Source organism: Xenopus tropicalis, chromosome 7 (assembly GCF_000004195.4).
Source record: "Xenopus tropicalis strain Nigerian chromosome 7, UCB_Xtro_10.0, whole genome shotgun sequence".
Classification (NCBI taxonomy): domain Eukaryota; kingdom Metazoa; phylum Chordata; class Amphibia; order Anura; family Pipidae; genus Xenopus; species Xenopus tropicalis.
This window is the reverse complement of record NC_030683.2, coordinates 93,288,145-93,308,651: the sequence shown is the minus strand read 5'-3', so window position 1 is coordinate 93,308,651 and position 20,507 is coordinate 93,288,145. Positions and strand designations below refer to the sequence as shown.

Sequence of the window (20,507 nt, the reverse complement as noted above, 5' to 3'; positions counted from 1 at the left end):
ATCCATACTCAGGCAATGACCCTCAAGGTTGCCAACCCCACTACTCTCCTCATCAGATGCAAGTAAAGGTATCGGACCCCTTATCCGAAAACCCATTATCCAGAAAGCTCCGAATTATGGAAAGCCTGTCTCCCATAGACTCCATTTTAATCAAGTAATTCAGATTGATCATCAATTGATTTTCTTTTTCTCTGTAAAAATAAAACAGTACCTTGTATTTGATCCCAACTAAGATATGATTATTCCTTATTGAATGCAAAACACTCCTACTGGATGTGATTAATGTTTTATTGGTTTTTCAGTAGACTTAAGGTATGAAGATCCAAATTACAGAAAGACCCCTTATCCGGAATACCCTTGGTCCTGAGCATTCTGGATAATGGGTCCTATACCTGTATTGCTCATATATCTACTTACAATATATCTCTACTCCTACAAGAACCTCCCAAGACAACCCAAACTGAATGGGGAGCCACCTACATTTGCCTCTACCAAACTGCCCATGCCAACTAATTGTGGCTTACTTTAAAGGGACTGCAGAGAGGAATAAATTAACCCTTTAGTTACCCCTCCTTACAAGTAGACAAAGATATGCAAGCATTTAGGGCTGTGACACGTGGGGAGATTAGTTGCGCCGCAACAAATTGCGACTAATCTCCTTGCATTGCCATCCCACCGATATCGCAGGTGGGATGGCATACGTGGCGCCACGATTTGCCAAAGTCGCCGAAATTTCCTCTCAAGGCAACTTCGGCAAATCGCGGCACCGCATATGCCATCCCACCAGAGATTAAAATTCTAGCCGGTGGGATGGCATTGCAGGGAGATAAGTCGCCCACGACAACATAGATTTGATTTGCACGACTAATCTCCCTGTGTGTCACAGCCCTTAAGCAACTTTTCTGATAAACTGCCCAGTGTGTAAAGGAGGCCATACACAGGAAGATTTGCTCGTTTGGCGAGGTCTCCAAGCCCTGCAAGGGCTGTTGAGTCAGAGTTGGCAGCAAATTGGTTTACCTGGAGGCATAAGTACCATAAACTGAGGGGTCAGAGGATTTATGTACCGATTCAACAGCCCTGAATACATAACATGCAAATGTATTTTTGCACTCAGTTTCCACTAATAATAGATAAAGTACAGACATAGAGAACTGATTTCTTTGATTACTGACAGTCTCCTGTGCAGTCACTTTTTATTTTTATTACAAGGGAGATATCCTGGGACAGAGTGAAATTAAGAACTGGTAAATAGGAGTACTTGTCAACTAAGGAAAAGATGGAACTAAATGCAACAGTCCTTTTTGCTCCCTCTGTGTGCTAATGGGCCCAGCATCACTCTAGGGAACATACTTCTTTCAAACAAAGGGATGAACATGTGCAGCTGGTTGCCTTGACACCCAGTAACCACACCTATTGATTTCTGCCAAGTAATCATGATATTTATATTACACGGCCCCCTTTTAGCTTTTTCAAGCATGTGATCCACAGACACAATGCTTTGCCTTTGAATAAATCATTTCAGTGCCTCACTGTATGACTCCATTTCTCTTCCACACAAGCCGTCTCTCCCTCCCCCCACAATGCACTTCTGCATAAATGATTTCTCCTGAGACAGGATGGGGAAGACCTCTTCCTGTAAAATGCCCTTAGCTCTGAGGAGAGATAAAGCTGGGGAAGATCAGTAAATGCACAGGACATATCCTAATGTTTCCTGAGTCTGAGCAAATTGCAGCCCATGACATCCGTGTTCTGTATCCCTCCCTCCTCCTCTGTGCCTGCAGTCTCCTGTTAAACCCTTTGCTTTCAGGCATCAGGAAATGAGATGGGATTTTCTGTCTGACCTTCCGCTGCCTTCCATCTCTAAGCCTCTGTATATCTCTACGTTCTGACGTAAAAGGATGAAGCTCTGAGATTTTTACAGTTGTTGCGAGATTGAGTCTTGACTTCAGGGCAAAGTAATCGATGTACTGCAAAGCAGCAGGCTGGTTTCTGTCATAATAAAGAGAAACTACAGCATCACAGGTAAATAGGTTTCTCTCTGCCATGGTATCAACTTTCCTCAATGCAATAAGTTACAGAAAACAGGTGCCCGCTACATAATGAGCTATACATTTATATTGCATAGGCAATCTATTTACTGTGTACTGCGGTCAATTACAGAACAGTGGAACGAGCAGCACAGCAAAACTGTCCAAGCAGCATGTATAATGGACTGCATTATAGAACACCAGTTTGCTTCTCTTAACGTATCTCAGACAGGTAGTGTCCTATGAATACACATCTCCATTCACATTTACCTCATCATTAATTTATATTTTCCTGTACAATGCTGCATAATATGATAGCAAAGTTACAGACATTGCCAGGGCTTCATAACAAAACCATAAAATAACAGATACTGTAGCAGCATCTACTTCCTATGAATTTCTTCTTTCCTCCTGAAATTATATAGGGCTTATTGTTGACTTTGTGGGGTGCCCCTTAGTGTTCATTGTAGGAGCACTTACGCCCCCATGCACTCTGTGGTCTGCGCTGAATGCTGGATAAAAAACCTGGCACCTTAGTGATGTCTAAATGTTGCACAAGGTAGGGTGCGAGTAGGAAATAGGAGGTAGGATGCCTTTGTCCCTCCCCCTTGCTTCCTCTTCACTAATACAGCACTCACTAACACAATCATCACTGTATTAAGCCACAGGTCTCTGCGCTTAGTGAAGGCGGCTGTGGCTATTTGTGCACACAAAAACGCAATGTTAAAAAAGATGCCCAATGGAAGACTTTTTTTTTGCACTTAGCATGCTGTGTTTCAGTTTGCAAATGAGGCCATATAGGTTTGTGTTTGGAAGCGGTATGTACCCGAATCGCTACAATGCAATTCCCTGTGCACTGTACATGGGAGCTAACTGAATGAACAGGAATTCCAATTACACTTACACATGAATTTACTGGCTGGCTTTCCAAGCAGAGCTCCAGATTTGGGTTAACCAGCATAGCCTGTTTACCAAAAGACACACATACATTTACACCAAAGTCTAACCTGCACATGAAATACAGCCTAAGAATAGTATTAACATGGGCACCAGATTATTCATATATGAATTTATACACCATATCATTTACACACATAACATGACAGAGCTTAAAATAAGAGAGTGGCTAAGCAATGTGTGACAAGAGTGACAAAGACTGCTATTCATATTGAAGTGAAGGGGCACAGACAGCTTGGGCCAGTGATCACTCCTAAAGGTCAGTTAGAACCAGAACAGGAATGAGTGTATGATAATGTACATGAGACCAAACCTGATTATAAATTACTAAAGTGCACTTGTTTTGTGTCATTAATTACTAATACATGTCAAATGAATGAACCAGAGTCCTTGTCCTAAAACAAAGACCCTACAGTTACCATACATTTTAGACTAGAATACCATAAAGGGCCCCTGTGCAAGTTGATACCAATCAACATCCCCATGAGCTTCGTTCCCATGCCGCATACATGGGCACAAGAATTAACATCCCCTACCTAGAAAATTGTTAACTATGCTGTGCCTGTAGTTGTGCTGCCTTAGTAATGAACAATAGATCATGTTCTAGTAAGAGAATGTAGAAGACCTTTGCAGCGCCATATAAAAATAATACAGCAAGAATATACTGTTACATTATGTAAGTACGCACCTAAAGGAAACGTCATATATTTTATAAGCCGACAGAGAGAGAAAAGGGGAGAAAACTAGCAGAATACTAAAAGAATTTCTCCTTCAGCGAGAAGCATTTTGCAACTGATTTAGCACAACAGGACATTACTTCTATCCTCAAGAAAATATGTCAAACAATGATGTTTTATTAAGATTGTTCTTCATTCACATTACATACACCTTGTATTCTACTCATTTATACAGTATGTATAAACACACCCTATGTATGGGCAGTCTGTTTAATATGTTACATTTTATGAAATTATGAATACTAAAAGGTATGTGCTAATTGTAAGCACACAAACTAGGAGGAATAAAATTTGGTCCTCAGTTATGAAATTCTAGGTTTCTATGTAGCTCACACTCCATCATCTCCATATGCATTTGCAAGATTGTCTAATTTGGGGTGAGTAACTAGAAAGCTCTGTGATATTGTTCTCTCTCATTTCCTGGGCTGGGCACACCATAACATCTGGCAGCCACTAGTACCCTCGTCATTGTGGGATTATTCAACACCCAGCCGGGCTGAACAGATGTGCTACGCAATCCCTGTAATAATCCAGTCTCAACAGGAAAATGAGATGAGTGCTTAAATAAGTGCAGCTCAAAATTCCACTTGCCCATTTAACCTCACTACTACTGACAAGAGAAGAAAAAACTAAACATCATATCTATAAGATCTATATTCATAAGTAGTTTTAATTTATTCTCAGAAATTGTCAAAAACAGATGAGAGTTAAAAATAGCCTTATTACAATATAGTCTGATTATTACTTAGTGGAATAAACTTATGCAAATCATTTTAGGAGACTATACATACTGTACATCTACGGCCAATTTAAACTAGACAGAATATAGCATGGAAAAAGAAAGAAACTGGCTTCAAATTTAATAAATTAGCATTACTTAAAGGGATTCTGTCATGGTTTATGGTGTAGTTTTCTTACTATTGAGTGCTATTCTGACATCTACTGGAAGCTGCTATCTTGCTACCTTTCCAACGTTCTCCTGATCGGCTGCTGGGAGGGGGGTGATATCACTTCAACTTGCAGCGCAGCAGTAAAGAGAAACTTAAGTTTATCAGAGCACAAGTCACGTGATTTAGGGCACCTGGGAAACTAAAAATATGGCTAGCCACCACATCACATTTTTAAAATTAATTATAAAAAAAAACCTGTTTGCTCTTTTGAAAAATAGATTTCAATGCAAGATTCTGCTGGAGGAGAGGCATTAACTGAGGCGTTTTGTAAAAATGTTTTCTTGTGACAGGATCCCTTTAGTTATGAAACATCTGCATATACCACACACACAAAGCATCCTGGGTATAATGTCAAGCTATGCATTTTTTTTTTATTGTTTTCCCACCAGGGGGGTGCAGTCTTACATAGCATGCACTCTGGATGGGGGAAACAAGAGAATTTCTAAAAAACCCACCCCCTCATGGAGCACTCTAGGGAGTGATCTTTGAATCTTAATTTATTGAAACTGTACCTTGTATTTATTGTTATACTTTGTATTTATCTATTATTATCTTAATAACCCCCTGTTTGTATTAATGTATTCTACTGTACAGTGCTGCGTACATAAGTAGCGCTTTATAAATAAAAATATACATACATACATATGTACAATACTAAAAATAGTTTTTTTCAGTCACCAATGAAAGCTATAATCTGATTGTTTTCCACAGATTACTGGTCAGGTGCAAATTTGTCAGTTTATATAAATGACCTTATTGTCTAAGTTGGTAAAACCCCCCCTCCGGCAGATAGCTTTGGGTGTCCTTGAGTAATGTAGCAAGTCACCCAAAATGGCACACTATGTTGTAATGTAAGATCTTACCATGTGATAGTTCACCATCTCTTGCAGGCTGTCTCCAAATTTGTCCAGGCATTCCTAACAAGAATCAAAAGAAGGAAAAAAATAATTTACCCGATTTAGAAACCATTATTACTATTATTTATGTATGCAGGATCAGGGTAAAGGAACAGTAAATGACAGAAAATAACTATGCATCCAAAAGATTCAAATGAAATACAGGTATAGGACCCATTATCCAGAATGCTCGGGACCAAGGGTATTCCGCATAAGGGGTCTTTCCATAATTTGGATCTTCATACCTTAAGGGGCTGATTTACTAACCCACGAATCCGACCCGAATTGGAAAAGTTCCGACTTGAAAACGAACATTTTGCGACTTTTTCGTATGTTTTGCGATTTTTTCGGATTCTGTACGAATTTTTCGGATCCAATACGATTTTTGCGTAAAAACGCGAGTTTTTCGTATCCATTACGAAAGTTGCGTAAAAAGTTGCGCATTTTGCGTAGCGTTAAAACTTCCGCGAAAAGTTGCGCATTTTTCGTAGCGTTAAAACTTAACGCTACGAAAAATGCGCAACTTTTCGCGTAAGTTTTAACGCTACGCAAAATGCGCAACTTTTTACGCAACTTTCGTAATGGATAGGAAAACTCGCGTTTTTACGCAAAAATCGTATTGGATCCGAAAAATTCGTAAAGAATCCGAAAAAATCGCAAAACATACAAAAAAATCGCAAAGTACCGATCATTACGAAAAAAACGCAATCGGATTCCATTCGACCCGTTCGTGGGTAAGTAAATCAGCCCCTTAGTCTACTAAGAAATCAATAAAACATTAATTTCACCCAATAGGATTATTTTACATCCAGTAAGGATTAATTATATCTTAGTTGGGATCAAGTACAAGGTACTGTTTTATTTTTACAGAGAAAAAGGAAATCATTTTTAAAAATCTGAATTATTTGATTAAAATGTAGTCTATGGGAGACAGGCTTTCTGTAATTCGGAGCTTTCTGGATATCGAGTTTCCGGATATGGGATCCCATACCTGTACTGTAAAATGTACATTGCATCATATACAAGTAGCTCTATATAAATAAAGACATACACACAGAGACTGGCACACTGGATTAAGTCCAGTTTATAATATTTTACAAAGGAGATATCTGCTTTGTAACTGATCTGCGAATTTCTAGGGGTAGCTTAACTCCAACTTCCAATAGGCACCTCCATCCAAAGGAAGATGGAAAAGGTATCCTTTCCTTAATAATATGCAACTCTTTTTACTAGAGGTGCAAACAGGAAGCTGTAGTGCAGCAACCAACAGGGTGTTGGGAGTTGTATTTCAAGAACAAGTGCTACTGTCTTCATCTTGTCACAATGTGCAGGGCACAGAGTTGTACCTGTGAGTGGCAGATAGAGCTCAAGCATGGCAAGGTACATTGTGCCCAAAAAGCTTGGGCGCCCACTTTGCACCCTGCCCCCTTTAACTAAGCCTTTTAGTTGTGATTCACTGATTTATAGCATACAATTTGTCCAACAAATACTTTTACTAAATGTTCAAAAATTTTGCTTAGAAATGACAGTAGAGCAGACAATAGAGGGCATTTGCCCTGGACCCTATGCCTCTGAGTTGTTGTCCAGATAACAGTTAAAGTATCTCAGGCTGCACATGCCAATTTATGTAAACAGTGTCTTCTTCTCTAGCTCCAGTTATGCTAAATCTATTAAACTGAATGCACATTTGTGCTCTTAATGTATGCTGACCACTTTTGCCGTTATAGGGTGGTGGGCTCGATACATCTACATGTCTCAGTGAAGGGAACATTTACCATTACATAATTTACCATAGTGTGTGGCATTCTCCTGCTGTCATCTATTTTTGTGTACTCAAACCATCAGACTTAAATGGTTCACTGTGTGGCAACAAGTAAGGCTAATAAAGACTTAATATACTAATAATGAACAGGTTTTTCTATAAAATCTGCCTGAATAGACCGGAGTGTGTGTCTCTGTGTTACAAATACTAATGATAAGTATCTATACATTCCTATTATCAAAAGGATTTTCTATAAATAGCATAGCCCTGTAGTCCAATCTCTTGGAAAATAAAACACTTGGGGATTGATTTCTATTTAGATAGTAAACTCTTTGATTATAAGCCTCCATCTGAATATCAATGGCTGATGTACAGATGTACAGGCTTAGTTCCCATAAAATCACATTTTAATATACAGTATTTCATTTATTTATTTTTCTGGTATTTATATAGCGCCAATACATTTCCGCAGCACTTTTCACAAACAAATCATTGCCCCAAAAAGCTTACAATCTAAGGTTTCACACATTCACACACCCTATGGCCAATTTTTTAGAAACCAATTAACCTGGCTGTGTGTATTTGAAGTGTGGGAGGAAACCCACACAATTATGGGGAGAATTACAAACTCATTATACAGTATTAATGTGGTGTTAAACCTGTTGTTCAACATGAGTTCAAAGAATAGGACTTGTGCTGAACATACCATTTGCCTGTGCTAATAATGAAAATTCTAAGGTCATTTTTGAGCTAAACAAAAAAAGGTTGGGGATCCCTGATCTATAGCATTGTCATTTTCAATGGGAAACATTAATATGTACGTACCGAGATCATCTCATCTTTCTTGCACTGTTGTGATAAGTCTCGGATGCCACTTACAAAGTGCTTGTTGGTTGTAAGGTAGGTTTTGCCAGCTTCTAGCATACTGCTGCATAGTTTCACCAACTAGAATTAAGGGAAATAGAACATGGTAAAGCAGAAATGAAAGATCAACTAAGAGAAAAACTGGTTAAATATTAACTACATTTAAACTATACAAACTGATTACAGGAGTAGGAAAGGTAAAAACTAAGTAAGCTTTATCAGAAAGGTCTATGTAAGTACAGCCATAAGCACTCACAGAAAAGCTGCACTGGGTCCTCTATCAAAAGAAACACAGGATTTCTTGTCTCCTTTTTCGTAAACATGTTCTTAGGGTATCTGACTTCCTCTCTCAGAAAAATCCTTCATTCCTGGGGCTAGAGTCTGCACAGTTCTCTCCATTATCCCCTCTCCTGCTCCCCCTTCCCACAAGAATTCATAACACTCACTCCTCCCACCCTTAGGAATGTGTGATCTGAGCTATAATGGCTAGAATGCAAGCAGAAAGCTATGAAGATCAAGCAAAAATGGCAGCTACACTCTTAAACAAACAGAGAACGCTTCTAGGGCTCTTTACTCAGGAATGGTTAAGCTTTCTGCAGAACAAATATAGCACTCTAGGTCGCACTAATGTGCTGAATCTATTGGCAGTAAAATGCCAAAATTACGTTCCTTCTCCTTTAAAGTATTTTCCTCCCTATATTTGTCGGGTGTAGAGTGCATATGTGGGAAGAGTTTCCTCTCATCTGGAGGCCAGACTGAGAGATAGTCTGCAGCGGGCTGTTATATGTGGATTCACAAAGCTGTGGAGATGCTTAGGGAAAGTGTGCCAGGGAATGCGCTCTCAGCATAAATGTCTTACGTGCTCTAAATCTCTTTGGAAAATTTTAAGGAATTTTTCCAGCTCGTTGGATACAGATGTTTTTGGGTCCAACAATATATCAGTGTTAACACTGTCTTTGCTATGGGGATGAGACCACTCTGGAAATCTGCTGCTTGTGCACTGTGAGACTGACACTGTAGTTTAAGGGAGGAGTGAGGCTATGTTTGACATTGCTGACCATGAGATGCTCCACAACAGCATATTTCTCACCTTGTCAAGTTTGGCTTCAATTTCCACCACATCTGTTTCCACCTCGTCTATCGCTGCCCTGTGGGAAAATGAAAACAACTGGTTAATGTATGTGCCCTAAGGACAATGATGGATGCTTCAAGTACTTTCACTAGAGGACACACTTTCATTCCAAATAACGCTGAACAAGCATGAAGGACAAAAAAGGACAGAAAGAAAGGGATTACGATTTACAAAGGAATATTATAAACCCCAAACCTTCTTTTTATTACAAAAATTAGGCACTAACAGTAAAACACAACTAAATAAATAAAAAGGGGTACAGTATCGAGGACCACTGACTGGTAGTGGTTCAGGATTTAGGCCAACAACTGGTTAATGTGGGATTTCCACACATGCTCAGCCACAGATGACAGGATTTGACAGCCATCTTAATCAATATGTGATCTTGTCACAATCAGATATTGTACACATATAAACCACAATCTATATTATTTTATCAATTACCAAAAGTATCAGTAAGAGCTGGGTTAACAAACCCAGCTTAGAAACAGTAAAGACAGTACAGGAGTTTAGAATAAAAAGTCCCACTGCCAGTGACCATACACATAACGATCTCTGCTAGATTGTATTGTATTGTAAGTAACACCATATATAGCACAACAGATGTAAGCAGTGCTTTACAAGGTGAAATTACAAACAGGGTATCATCATTAAAAATAGACAGTGATAATAAACACTTAAGCAGTAGGCTTTTCAATACAAGAAAACATTGGTCGTGAAAATTTCTTTTTTTTATCACAATGCCCTACCAAAGCGTATTTCATGATGCATCAGCTTTCTAGTGAGTCTGGTGTTAATTTTGTCATAACAGAGATCAAGATTAACCGATTTGCTAAAAATTAAGAGATTAAATGGTAAAGAATTGATCCCAATTCTTCTGGATTCCAAGTCAGGCCTTATGGTCTCAAAAACAACCCACCTTCCAGTAAATGCTGAAATCACATCGAAACGGGGTGGTTGTTTGTTGCCAATTTTAAGAGAGGAAAAATATCCAGAAATCTGTATTACATGAGAAAGTTTGTGTTTTGATGTTTAATGCTTTGAATGACTACTAGCAAAACACAATATTAAAAACCTTCCTGGTCATTAGGGGGGAATGCAATCAACATATCAATATATATATGTTATTTATTAACACATATTTTCACCATTCTCAGTTGTGAGATAAAGTTGTACTACCGAAGCACAAGTCATTTACTATTTGGGGGTGGACAGATATTGGTAGGGTAGGCCCGTCAGAGGGCCCTATACATGGGCCGCTAAGCAGCTGAATTGGTCAAAAGGGGCAGAATCTGCCTGTGTATGATAACCTTTAACTGGACAATTACAGGGATCTTGCAACAGATCACCAACCTACCACTGAAGGCTGTAGGGGCTTCTCACTAGGTTATTTCTTGACGTAGGCATAAAAAGAAAACTTTTTTAATATGGATCAAAAGAAATAGATAAAAAAAACACAGCTGATTTTTTTGTTCCATAATTCCCCAATGACCACTATGTTTGTATCCTAATCGCACCAGTTCCACCTGGTATAACTAACATACATAAACACAAATAAAGGTATGGGACATGTTATCCAGAATGCTAAGGACCTGGGGTTTTATGGATAAGGGATCTTTCCATAATTTGCATCTTCATACCTTACGGTTTTCACCCTTTTTGTTTTAATTTTGCACATGTACTATAATGATATTGTTGGATATTATCAGTTACCGTCTGTTGGCTTGATATAACAAATTTTGGTCAATTTTTCTACCTCCTTAGATAGGGACCCCATTATACCGGCATTGCCGGTGGCCCCCCCCCCCCCCCCTTCCTTTCAAATCTCCAACCCTTGTGTTGTTAAAATGTTGCGTGTTTCTCAATATGGAAAAATATGTCACCAAGGTCTCATGATACGCCAATGTGTCTGTGCAAACAGGAGTCTAGATGTTAAACAGAAACTGTTTTCCGTGCAATGGGAATGTTTTCTAAAGGAACATTAGTGAAATAAATCAGACTTTTATTACACATAACTAATCTGGGCACTAACATGCAAGCCCCGATGCTACAACCCCTGCAAAATATATATGCTTACATGTGTGGGCTTAGATTATTCATAAAGTTAATGTCACTGTGTGATTGTGACACTGCTCAGTTCCGGTAAATAACATGATGTCACTTTGTCTAAATGCCATATTGACATAAAACTATGAGACAATTAATAGAACTACATTTGCTATATTTTGTTATATGTATGGACATCCATGCAAAATAATGTATGTATATATATATATATATATATATATATATATATATATATGACACTAATATAATACACAGCAGTCATTTGATGTCACAGAGCATTAGCTCTCTATCAGTGCTCAAAGAGGAATGTAAACATTGCCAAATCCTATGATGTTAAAGGAAGAACTAGTAAATAAACTGATGACAGTGTTTACGTTACTAAATTGGTTGAACAGATGATGCCCAGACTGTTCTGGACATGCAGTGAATTTTCCTTTGTCAGCTGAACTGGTCAGTACTGAGACAAGGTCAAATTCCAAAGGGACACAAATTTTCATTGCATCTATATATGTATGATTTTTTGAGATGCCTTATCCCCCAACTGACCAGACCATGTAAATCATTTAAAAAAAACAACACAGTCTGCTTCTTCGCTGAATTGAATAAAAAAAGTTGACTGGATTAGCTCACACAGGGAGTCTTCATCTATGGTCATCCTGTCCCACTGGGAGACAAATCAGGCTAGTCCCTCTCTATGGGCTCAGGGGGCCTTATTTGTCCAGGCAATTATTAAGGAAATTAACGAATCAGTGGTGTAAGGTCCACAATCAGCTAATAAGTCTACATCAAATCAGAATGACTGCATGAACAAACTTCTAATTAAAATACTAAATTTGTTCATTGAGTTGTGCTGACTCTAATCACACCCCCAGTTCACTGGAAATGTGGCCAATCTAAACACAGCCCCAGAGTATGGCACACACAGGCAACATAGGGCAGGCAGAGTATGGCACATAATGGCAGCATAGGGCAGGCAGAGTATGGCACACACAGATAAGCTCTACGGGGCAGGGACCTCCTCTTGTCTTTTTGATTCTTAAACTTATTGCAACTGTACCTTGTATTTATTGTTATACTTTGTATTTATCTATTATTATTTTAATAACCCCCTGTTTGTATTAATCTGTTCTACTGCACAGCGCTGCGTACATAAGTAGCACTTTATAAATAAAGATATACTTACATACATGCAGGCAGCATAGGTCAGGCAGTACATACAGTGACACAATGCTGGCACTGCTCCTACAGTCTGAGTTGTGAACAAGTGACCAATGTGTCTGAGCCTGAGGTGTGAACAATGCATGGGGCGAAAAATGCAGGGACTAAAAGGTGTGCACAGTACAGGGGATTACATGTTTAAACAATACAGGGGTTTAAAGCCTAAATCTGAGGTGTGAACAATGCAGGGAGCCAGTTAATCTCAGTACTGATACCATTTAAAGTTTACACAAAGGTAAGCAGTCACAACAGCCATACGTGGCGGGCCACATGGAGTGAGCCCATGGGCCACCAGTTGGTCAGCACTGGTTTACATTGTTATAATTCCTATTTAAGAGTTGCTCAGAACTTCACATTACTCTCCCTGTGAGGTAAACTAGGGCTGGAAAGGTCAAGTATAAACAAACAGTTTACACACAATAAGGCCAAAGTGAATGTTTGTTTCTATCAGTGGCAAGAGAACTCAATGAGGAGCAGCTAATCTGTTGCAAATAGTGATTCTTGAACTGTCTTGTGACTTACAATCTGAGGCAGGACATTGTACCCAATAGCCGACAGACACGTACAGCTTCCCAACGTGCTGCCTCACACAAAGGGTCCGCTCCCAAAGCTTTGTTATCATCACATAGGCACACTCAGCAACCAGAGAGAACTCGGTGTAGAACAATATTTCACCCTTCCTGCTGAAATGTATAGGCACTCTACAGGGACTGGCTTATCATTAAGTACATGAGCCACATGCGATTACCTTAATTACAGAGCAGTAAAACAGGTCCTGTGGTGCCGTATTGCCATTTCAGACGTAAAGATAGAATTACATACACAAATTCTGTGCACAGTCAGCTATGAAATGAAAATCTCTTCTATAGGTATCCAATGCAGAATCCTACATTAAAAGGAAAGTATATTCATTTTTTATGATAATTTCTATTTATCTTACCCTAATAGGACAGAAAATTTCTCATATCATAGCATTTATAGAATATGGTTCTTACAATATAAGAGCAGGGATATATAATGCAGAGCTACTATACTTTAAAACCTATATAAAAATGGACTGACTCATTCTCTGTAACCAATAAAAGAACAGCATTACTATTTAGTAATGCAGATATTTTAAGCACAAGTGGAGCATAAAATCTTTTTTCCCAACTCATACACATACAGTAGTGTCAGTCTCAGGATATTACCCTATCAGTGTGTTTCTGGACTGTGGGAGTAAACAAGAGCACCTCTAGGAAACCCATGCAAAGCAGTAAGGAGTGAGGCAGGAACACTAACCATTATGCTATTGGACTGCCCCATAATCATATTCTGTTCCTGTTTCTGTGTCTTAGATTAATAATTATAAACTTTCTTTTCCTGCCTCTCTTTCTCTCTGATATTGTATCTAATGGTCCCTGTCACCTTCCAGTGAATTATCAGCTATTTCTGTGCAAAATGAAGAAAAACAAGTATGAAAATTTTTTTTTAAAAAGAATGAGCAGGAATGACAACTTTTAGTAAGGAAAATGATTATTTCTGCAAATATAATTGTTGGGTCATAATTTCAAATAAAAACAAAAAGACCAACTGCAAAACTGCTTAACTGACTAATGTCAATAACATGCTGGAAAGCTAATGCCAATTTATAGAAAAAGATTTCTGTTTAATGTGAAAAGAAAAGCTTAGCTGTCTTTAAATAGGATAAATTCTGCCCATTATGGAGCAAGATTAAAGAGAACCTGAGCAATGTAAGGCCTATTTTAAGTCATGAAAACTAGCAGACAGGATGTTTATGATTCTGTTGTTTGCAGATCATACCTTCATACCTTTCTTTCTCCATGCTAAGGCTTGTGATGTTGTCACAAGATAATCTTCCCCAAAGCCACAAGGTATCCAAGGATATGTCTCCTGATCTTAACCTAAAGTACTCTCTATTTTTCTTTTTTATCCTTTATTAATTTGACTTTAAAGAAAAGCTCAAAATAACTTTCATTTTTTTTCCCGCAAAGCACAGGATTAAAGGTAAGTCGAAGTTTCTTCAGGATAAAATAAAAGATCACTGAATAGTTTCAATATAAAGCAGCACAAGGGATAAACAAAGGGCTGCATTTTCGGCCACATGGTAAGCAACAAATAGGTGTAATGGGGAGGAAAAAAGATTTCTGCTGAGTAAATTAGCAATGTATATAAAAGTAATTTGTCAGTGCTCTATTAAGGATAAGCAATCAACAAACAACCAATTACACAAGGTAATTTTGGGTGCTTTGACACCAGTGATATTTGGTAGTTCACAAAACCCAAAATTGCCACCCCTGAACTACAGTAAACCTTGGGCACTGAAGCTCCATAAATCGCCCTTGTGCTGTTGCCCAAAAAGAGTGGCCTTCCTCACAGTCTACTTCTTCTCTGACTCCTCTATTCAATGGCTGAGTTACAATGTGACACAAAATACACATTCCTCCTATGAAAGGCGGAAGGGCCTTCAGAGTAACAAACAGCTGATTGCTCACTGCTCCAAGTTCCATGGCTTCAGGGAACACTCTCCAATAACATCTGTTTGGGTCTCACTGCTAATAACTTAAATCAGTAAATCAGTAAATCCCATAATCCTCATAACATAGTTCCTAAAAATATTTTATGTGATTCCCGATTCTGTGGGATGTTAATTTGTTTATATGTACGACAATATAACACACACTTACATACATATACAAATATAGAAACATACTAGGGATGTACCAAACCCAGTTTTTCAGCCGAATTCAGCCGATTCCTGGCTGAATGCCGAACCGAATCCCTAAAACACACATACATATTTGTCTGTTTTGTTTTACATATTTGTCTGTGATATTTTCATTTCAAAGTACTGAAACTAAAGTGCTGTTTGTTAATGCAACACTGTTTTATGTTAGCAAAAAATTCAATATGGTTTGCACCATAGTCAGCTTTTTCTGTTGCAAGCTTTCATGAGCAGGGCCCTCCCCCTATTGTCTCCTAGCAATTACACTGGTGAAGCATTTGTGCAAAATATTATGTCTAAGTGTCTCTTAAAAGAAAAGGACTGTAAAAACAGCTGCAGAATAACTGAAAGTAAACACATACATACAATTAAAGTTCTTGGACCCTCAGGCCAATGTCACACAGGGCAGATTTTCCTGCCTTGATGCTTTAAAAATCTGAAAACACCCGGAAGGACTGCTTCGGCCTGGGGGCAGGCACCAGTAATGTATTTCAACCCTAAACTGCATACCCAAGCAGTTTTCAGATGAAATTCGCTGCGTCTGCCTGCACCCAGGCCTAAGCACTGCTTCCAGGTGCAGGCACAACAATCAGATTTTTAAAGTGTCAAGGCGGATTCTTAGCCTACGCTTATCCACAGGCTGGGAATCTGCCCCATGTGGCACTTGCCTAAGACCCTGTGTATAAACACCGGTCATTCTGCTTAATGTGTCTGCACCCAGGCCGACACAGTGCCTCTCGGAGGCAGTAGGTTGAAGAGGCCAGCAGATTGGCTGTCTTTACCTAACATTTTTCCCCTCCAAATGATTATGCCTTTGCTTTTCCTTTAAAAAATGCATTTTTCTTGTATGAGTTATAAGTATGTACCAGCCTTGCATGAAGTTTAGAAATGTAGGCCTATTTTTTTTAAGCAGAGTTTGTTCATGTTGCTATGTTGCTCCGCTCAGTCAGTTTTAGAATAGTGCCACAGAGTAAAAAAAGGTTTACTTTTCAGGAGTATGAAGGTTTTCTATCTAATACACAGGCACAATTCATATATTTCCAGTAATGAAAAAATAGGATTACACAGCCCCAGTGTGACTCCATCCCTTGTGTACAACAGTGCTGCCTACAAAATAGGAAAGAGGTGGGAGACACATGGGTGCCTCACACATCAACAGATTGCATTTCATTCAGAATGTGCAACTTGGAAAGTGCTTTGGGCTAGATTTTGTATAAATGGAAAGCATTATAGCAACACTGGAAGCAAGTTTCAGCGCAGCTGGTTAGCACATAGACCTCTAAGACTGCTATTAGGTACCAGTGGCGTAGCGAGGGGGGTGCCGAGGGGGCCATGGCCCCGGGCGGCGTATCAGAAGGGGCGGCGGCGGCTCCTTCTCTCTTACGCGCAACAGGCGCTTTTATAAGGTTGCGCCCGTGCGTATGACGTCACACGTCAGCGACGAGGCGCAACCTTATAGAAGCGCCTGTTGCCTGTAAGAGAGAAGGAGCCGCCGCCGATGGTCTGTTGGGGGTATGTACTATGGGGGAAATTGGGGGCACTGTGTGGGGGCTACTGTCTATGGGGAAATTGGGGCACTTTCCATGGGGGGGGCCAGGTCTTTGTGGGGTATTGTGTATGGGGGCACTTCCTATTGGGGGCACTGTGTATGGGGCAATTGGGGCTCTGTGTATGAGGGCACTTTCTATTGGGGGGCAAGGTCTTTGGGGGGTATTGTCTATGGGGACACTGTGTATGGGGCAATTGGGGCACTGTGTATGGGGGCACTTCCTATTGGGGGCACTTTGTATGGGGCAATTGGGGGCACTGTTTATGGGGGCACTGTGTATAGGGGCACTTTCTATTGGGGGAACTGTGTATGGGGCAATTGGGGCACTGTGTATGGGGGCACTTTCTGTGGGGGGGGCAAGGTCTTTGGGGGGTACTGTCTATGGGGGAACTGTGTATGGGGAAATTGGGGCACTGTGTATGGGGGCACTGTCTAAGGGCAATTGGGGGCACTGTGTGGAGGGGGCTGTCTATGGGGACACTGTGTATGGGGCAATTGGAGGCACTGTCTATGGGGAAATTGGGTCACTTTCTATGGGCAATTGGAGGCAATGTGTGTGGGGGGCACTGTGTATGGGGCAATTGGGGGCACTGTGTATGGGGGTACTGTCTATGGGGCAGTTGTATGGGGGGACCGTGGCCAGAATAGCGTTAGGGGGGCCTGGCCAGCATAGTGTTAGGGGGCACTGTGGTAGGGTGACCCTAATACTTTTTATGTCTGTGTGTCCTGTACTGATGGGAGGGGCCCCGTGATTTCTGATGGCGGCCCTGCCACCATGGGCAGCCACGGACGCACAGCTGAATCCACTTTTGACAATTATGACATGCGCACCGCATTTCAAATTCAATCAAAAAAAAAAAAAAATTTAATGCTGCTTTTTTTATTTTGTCTATTTTTTTTAAGAATAACTAAATAGAGGGGCAGCAAATTTCCGGTCGGCCCCAGGCGACGAAAGCCCACGCTACGCCACTGTTAGGTACCCCTTTATGCTGCTTCACTTGCATGCTGCATGATGCTTTTTATCATAGGGAAAAAGCAAATAACTCAAAAACAAAGAATGCAATGAAAAATGGTAATACAGGTATTGGACCCCTTATCCAGAAATCCATTATCCAGAAAGATCCGAATTACGGAAAGCCCATCTCCCATAGACTCCATTTTAAACAAATAATTCACATTTTTTTAAATGGTTTTCTTTTTCTCTGTAGTAATAAAACAGTACCTTGTACTTGATTCCAACTACGATATAATCAATCCTTTTGGAGCCAAAACAACCCTATTGGGTTTAATTACTGTTTAAATATTTTTTTTTGGCAGACTTAAGTTAGGAGATCTGAATTATTTCAGAAAACTCCAGGTCCCGAGCATTCTGGATAATGGGTCCTATACCTGTACCATATATTGAAGTCTTCTGTATATTAGGTTTCCAGACATCAATCCCATACCCACTCAGTTTTACAGATGTTTTTTGACAAAGGAAGTGGGAAAATACCTTCACTTCTTGTAGAACATCCAAAGTACTTACAAGTAGCTGACTTTAAAAGATTTGCTCCCATCTATTTCAGATTTGTTTGGTCTTTTCTTACGTATGAACACAAGCTTCCATGGCAACAATTCCCTATGGCTACAGTATCCATGGCAACCACAACTCGTTAATGTCTTGCTTTTTTTTCCACTCCAAAGGTCATCTTGGGTTTCCCCGTGTTATGTCAACAGTTCTTAATTCATCCAGGACACGAACAAGGCACAACACTGGCGCAGTGCATGCATCCGATTTACAGCAGAGGAGTAAAACAGAAAGGGTAATACAGGAGAAATCCCCTGTAGGGTATTGTGAAATCTAACAGTCCAACATGGATGCCCAATATGCCAAGATAGTATGACTGTAAATACCCACTCTGCCTGATCCAATAAGCAGTGCCAGTAGAGATTCCCTAAAACCAGAGGGAATTTCATTAGTCATTAAACTGAATTAGCAGGAAGAGGCCTTATGGCACAACATTACTTATTAAATGCGCCCTTGCACTGACCTACTTTACAGACAGAGGAATTTATTTATTTATTTATTTTTTTTTAAAAAAGCATTTCTAGGATCTACTTCTGTAATTAAAATGATTTTAATGAATGTGAAGTCTCTCTAGAAGGCCTTGACATTGTATATCGTTACACTACTATACGTAATGCAGCAAACTGGAAAGTCTATTTTTTCTGATAATGCAGCAGTACCTGAGGCCAAGTGATGATTTGTCCCAGCACGTACTGATTTCTCACTGTCTGCCCAATGGCAATAACAATCAGAAACAGACGCATTCACTCAACTTCATCTACCAGGATTTTCGCTAAAACACGGGATTTCTGTATTCTTCATGCTACATATATAAACAGACAGGCCTGGATTTGTGGAGAGGCCACAAAGGCCCGGGCTTAGGGCGGCAGAAACCTGGGGGTAGTTTTCTACCCATACGGAGCAATGGGGGGACTTCTCCCCACTGCTCCGTATCCAATTTGGCCCATTGCGCATGCAAGGCACCCCGCCTCCCCCGTTCGCGCATGCGCACGGAAACCCCTCTCTCCCTGTATTGTGCATTGCGCACTCGGGGGGGGGGGGGGATGCGACCGGGGCGGCCTCGGGGCGGCCAATTTGGAAATCCGGCCCTGTAAACAGATCATATTTAATTGCATTATATGATGGCTAAACTAAATGCAGTACTTTGTTGTGGTGCAGTGGTATGCCCATATTTCCACAGAGCAACAGATGACTATATATAAAATAAAAAATATTTTGCTAATACTGCAAAGTAAAACTGTATACATTAGTATGTTTCCATTGCATGGCTACAGGCTTTAATATGATGTGTCTAATAGCACTCGACCCCAGCAGGTTTTGCCAACATCAACCCTAGCGCTATAGTATGGCTGTTGCTCTCAGTCTCTGAGATACGTGAGGCTCCTGCTCAGGAACTTCCTCCTCAGTGTAAGAAAATTTGGGAAACCTGTCACACAGCCAGCTTCCCTTGAACTTTTGCCTGTCTGGGATTTTTTTCTTTTTCCAAGAAATAAGTCCATACTAAAGGAGAGGCAGCTGGGGCCCAGTCCTGTGCCAATACAGACATTAACTGAGGAATTATTGACTGGGAATCTTTATTTCTACAAACCCAGTTGCTGTGAGAGATACATTTTATAGATATCCATTCTGATTTATAAAGTGCTAATGTGTGCAGCCCGATATGAAACATAACTAAATCAATGAGAGAGAACCAAAATAAGAAAAGGATAAGGAAAGATGGGGAGTAAAGGGGGGGCTTTGAGGGGTGACAATTTAACTCTTTCAATCATTTTTATATCACATATATCTACAACCTAGATTATATCTGTGTAGTTCATGAACAGAGTGTGGGGCCATAATAAAAAGCAATTGGAGGGTCACAATGGACCCCAGAACCTCCAGCTAGACAGCCATGTTCATAACATTTTTATGCACCTGTCACTGTTCACTACTCAACAAATGAGTAGTATTAGATACTGACAGCCATGGATGATGTTGTTGGATTTGTAAGTGATAGACGGTGGCAATAATGAATCAGCCATTAAACAACCCTCACACTTGGTCCATAGGTGAGAGA

The 20,507-nt window shown here is 40.0% G+C and overlaps 1 protein-coding gene across 5 annotated transcripts in view; it reads right to left on the bottom strand.

Annotated features, from left to right (window-relative positions):
* acap3 (ArfGAP with coiled-coil, ankyrin repeat and PH domains 3) overlaps nucleotides 1–20,507 on the bottom strand; it is a 134,239-nt gene that overhangs the window by 58,445 nt on the left and 55,287 nt on the right. For all 5 annotated transcript variants that reach the window (XM_012965936.3, XM_031904777.1, XM_012965938.3 and 2 more), the window contains 3 exon segments: nucleotides 9,284–9,341; nucleotides 8,155–8,274; nucleotides 5,535–5,588 (listed from right to left, as the gene is read on the bottom strand). In XM_012965936.3, the coding sequence (XP_012821390.1) occupies nucleotides 5,535–5,588; nucleotides 8,155–8,274; nucleotides 9,284–9,341 (232 nt within the window).